General features: G+C 45.5%; 1 protein-coding gene across 1 annotated transcript in view; it reads left to right on the top strand.

Moving 5' to 3' along the window:
* Positions 1–3322, top strand: part of Neb (nebulin) — a 185246-nt gene that overhangs the window by 30310 nt on the left and 151614 nt on the right. The window contains exons 22-23 of the mRNA XM_026778640.1: positions 502–600; positions 2681–2785. Of these exons, the coding sequence (XP_026634441.1) occupies positions 502–600; positions 2681–2785 (204 nt within the window). The remainder of the gene's footprint in view (positions 1–501; positions 601–2680; positions 2786–3322) is intronic.

The following is a 3322-nucleotide window of genomic DNA, read 5'->3' as shown; positions in this document are numbered from 1 at the left end:
GGATACAGACATGAAGGGATGGTAGGATGTGCAGAACTCATAGGATGAGTGAGGATACAGACATGAAGGGATGGTAGGATGTGCAGAACTCATAGCTCAAAGTACAGCACTGACTGGACATGAGTTTCAGTGCAGAGACATACCAGCTGCATAGATGCTGCAGAAAACCCAGTAATTTCTCAGCCTTTTGGTTAATATCAAATGTAGAAAAACCAAGAGAGAGGGAAGAGGGAGAGAGGGGGGAGAAGAAATGGAGGAAAATAATGTTATTATATTTTAGTATAAATGCTACACATCTGCAGCTTAACCTTGGGACGGGAGGGGGAAGATGAAAGAAGGGAAAGAGAAAAAGAGAAGACGAGGATCCTAGCAAATCGAACCAGGTTTTCAGAACTAACGAAAGCCAAGTTTTGGATGTAAGCGTCCGCTGCATTGGTGTGGGACGAACAGGAATAGAAAATTACAGTGTGAACCGTCAGCGACGGCTGTCTTCTCTTCCAGCACACCTACAAAGTGCATCCTGATAAGACTAAATTCACAGCAGTCACCGACACGCCTGTGCTGCTGCAAGCCCAGCTCAACACCAAACAGCTCAGTGATGTAAGTGTCCTGACTCGCGTCGGAGGAGCGACCCCAGGGACTTAATGAAAATCTCAGTGTCTTCAGGGATTCTTCTGTCATGCCATTAATGCCATGCTTCAGATTTTGCTTAATAAAGTGCAGATGAAGCTGCTAGATCGAGCTGCAGCCCCCAGCAGACTGATAGGCAGCAATATAGTAACTGAGAGTTTTAAGAAATACACTGATTTTTTTTTTCATAGGATTGCTTTACGTATTAAAATGTGCCCCATGAACACTAGAGCTTTGTGCCCCTTAAGAAAACAGTTTCAGCAGACGTATTCATTTGACGGGCAGAAAGGGAAGGATTCCTGTTCTGGTAAAGTCAGAAAGACTTGGCAAAAGGAAAAAAGGTGTACTATAACAAAGCGTTACTTCAGGCAGTTAGCGGGAAACAGAGTTAAAAGATGGGGGCCACTGAGATGGTTCGGTGGGTGTTTGCCACTAAGTCTGACGTCCTGAGTTCAATCTCTGATCTCCTTCTACGTAGTGGAAGTAGAGAACTGACTTCCAAAAGTAGTACACACACAAAAATAGTTTTAAAATGTAATTTAAAGCATTTTAAAATTAAAGCTAGCTCAATAGCTACATCACCTCTTCCTCCGTGTCTCCTGTACCTAAGGCTCGGGAGACACGGAGGAAGAGGTGGGTGGAAGGAGTTAAGAGCCAGAGGACCATGAAATCTGCCATGAACTGTGTCTCCTGGAAATGACAGGCAAGTTTCACTCCTGACACTTGAACAGCATGGCTGTCTATACAAGACCTGGACAATGATACCACAGACATGCTAAAGTGAAGGGGGATTCTCTGGGAGCCCCACCCCTAGACAGAGAACTACTGACAATTAGGGGTGCTGAGAGTGAGAGAGGGAGGAACCCCATGGTTATCCAGTACTAGTGTTCAGCCCTGAAATAATCGTGTACATACAGGCTGTACTGAACGAACTCAACAGGTCATACTGACTTATTTATGCATGTGTGTGTCTGTTCATGTGCGCATGTGTGTATGTAAAGTAGGCATTGAAGGAAGAGGGGAGCAGGAATTTGAAAGGGAGTAAGGGGGCATGGGAGGAGTTGAAGGAAGGAAAGAGACAAAAGGGAAAATAGTGCAACTGTACTTTAACAAAGAGCTAGGTTAGGATGACGAGGAGAGGAACCACCGGAAGAGCACTGTGGGCGCATAGCTGAGGAAAGCCTGAAGCAGCGACTGTGTGGCCAGCATTTTAGGACTGGGTTAAGCTGTCCCCGGGAATTATCCTGGTGTTGTTATTGCGCTGATAACAGAATTCTGTAACTGCATTTTCATGCCTTTCAAGCCCGTTCTTGTGATGTCAGCGAGGCATGTATTAACACGTCTACTGTATAGCAACAGCTACGACATGTCTAAGTGAAGTCCAGTTTCCCACAATCCTTCCGAGGGAGGGAACGAGACGCTGACAAGATTGAGAAGCTCTTTGAAGTGTGTTCCTTAAAAAAGACACAATACTGTCCTACTCAAACTCAAGGAAATCCCTGCTTTGAACCGTTTGAATATCTTCTGAGTCCATTTTCTCTGCTATGAAAAAATACCTGGGGCCAAGTAATTTATAAACAGTAGAAGTGACCCTGGACTGAAATCTCAGCACTTGAGGGGCCGAAGCAGGGGAATCTTGAGTTTGAGGGTAGCCTGGGCTACATGGTAAGATGCTACTTCTAAAACCACCTCCTCACCCCTCAAAAAGAATAGAGGTTTACTTAGTTCATAGTTCCAAAGGCTAGGGAGTCTAAGGGCTTGGTGCCAGCTCAAGCAAGGGCTTCCTATTGAATCACAACATGGTGCAGGTATTGCTTAGGGAGACACAGAGCAAGCCCTCCTCAGAGCTCACTTGACTAATAAAGCCACTCCTGCAGATGAATCCAATCACTCAGGGCACAAATCTTGTGAACCAATCACCTCTGACAGGTACCTCCTGTCAAACAGCGCCCACATGACTTTAGGGGATTACGTTTCAACTGCATGAAGCTTGGGGCACACAGTCAGCCCACAGCAACTTGTCTTCTCCCTTCCTTCCCCCCACCCCCAGCTGAATTACAAAGCAAAGCATGAAGGTGAGAAATTCAAGTGCCACGTGCCGGCAGACGCACCGGAGTTCATCCAGCACAGAGTCAACGCTTACAACCTGAGCGATGTAAGTATGGGGAGAAAGTACAAGTCTGCCGGAAGACGCGGAGCTAGACTCGGTGCTGCTAGCTATGGAGACAGTCAGCAGTGGACGTGGGGTCTTTTAGTTGTCCTGGCTCTGGGGACCTACTTCATTATCAGACGTCGTGTCCTTGGCCTCTGTTATTGTCACGAGCATTCTCTCATGTGTCTGTTTGATAACCTCTAGAGTTCTTGAGATTTCTCCCACGTAAATGTCTCATTTTCCCCTTTCTAAGTGGATGTCGGTTATATAGTTATTGGTGGTATAGACAAGGGGCTCTAGAATGTTCTTAAACAATTAAAACCGAATATGCAATCTATAATTTTAGTGGTATAGAAGGAGAAACTATATAATACACCAATGGTTATACTACTATTTGGTTAATAAATTACTCATAACAAGAAGTAGGATCAAAACCCAGTGCCATTGTCCTTGGCTTCTCAGCAGCCCTCATTGTCCGCCATATTCAGAGAATCCGGGTTTATCCCCTGCTTTTCCAGTCACAATCCAGCTGGCATTGGT

This window comes from Microtus ochrogaster, chromosome 4 (genome assembly GCF_000317375.1).
Source record: "Microtus ochrogaster isolate Prairie Vole_2 chromosome 4, MicOch1.0, whole genome shotgun sequence".
NCBI classification, from domain to species: domain Eukaryota; kingdom Metazoa; phylum Chordata; class Mammalia; order Rodentia; family Cricetidae; genus Microtus; species Microtus ochrogaster.
The sequence above is the reverse complement of the archived record's forward strand: the minus strand, read 5'-3'. Positions and strand labels throughout refer to the sequence as shown.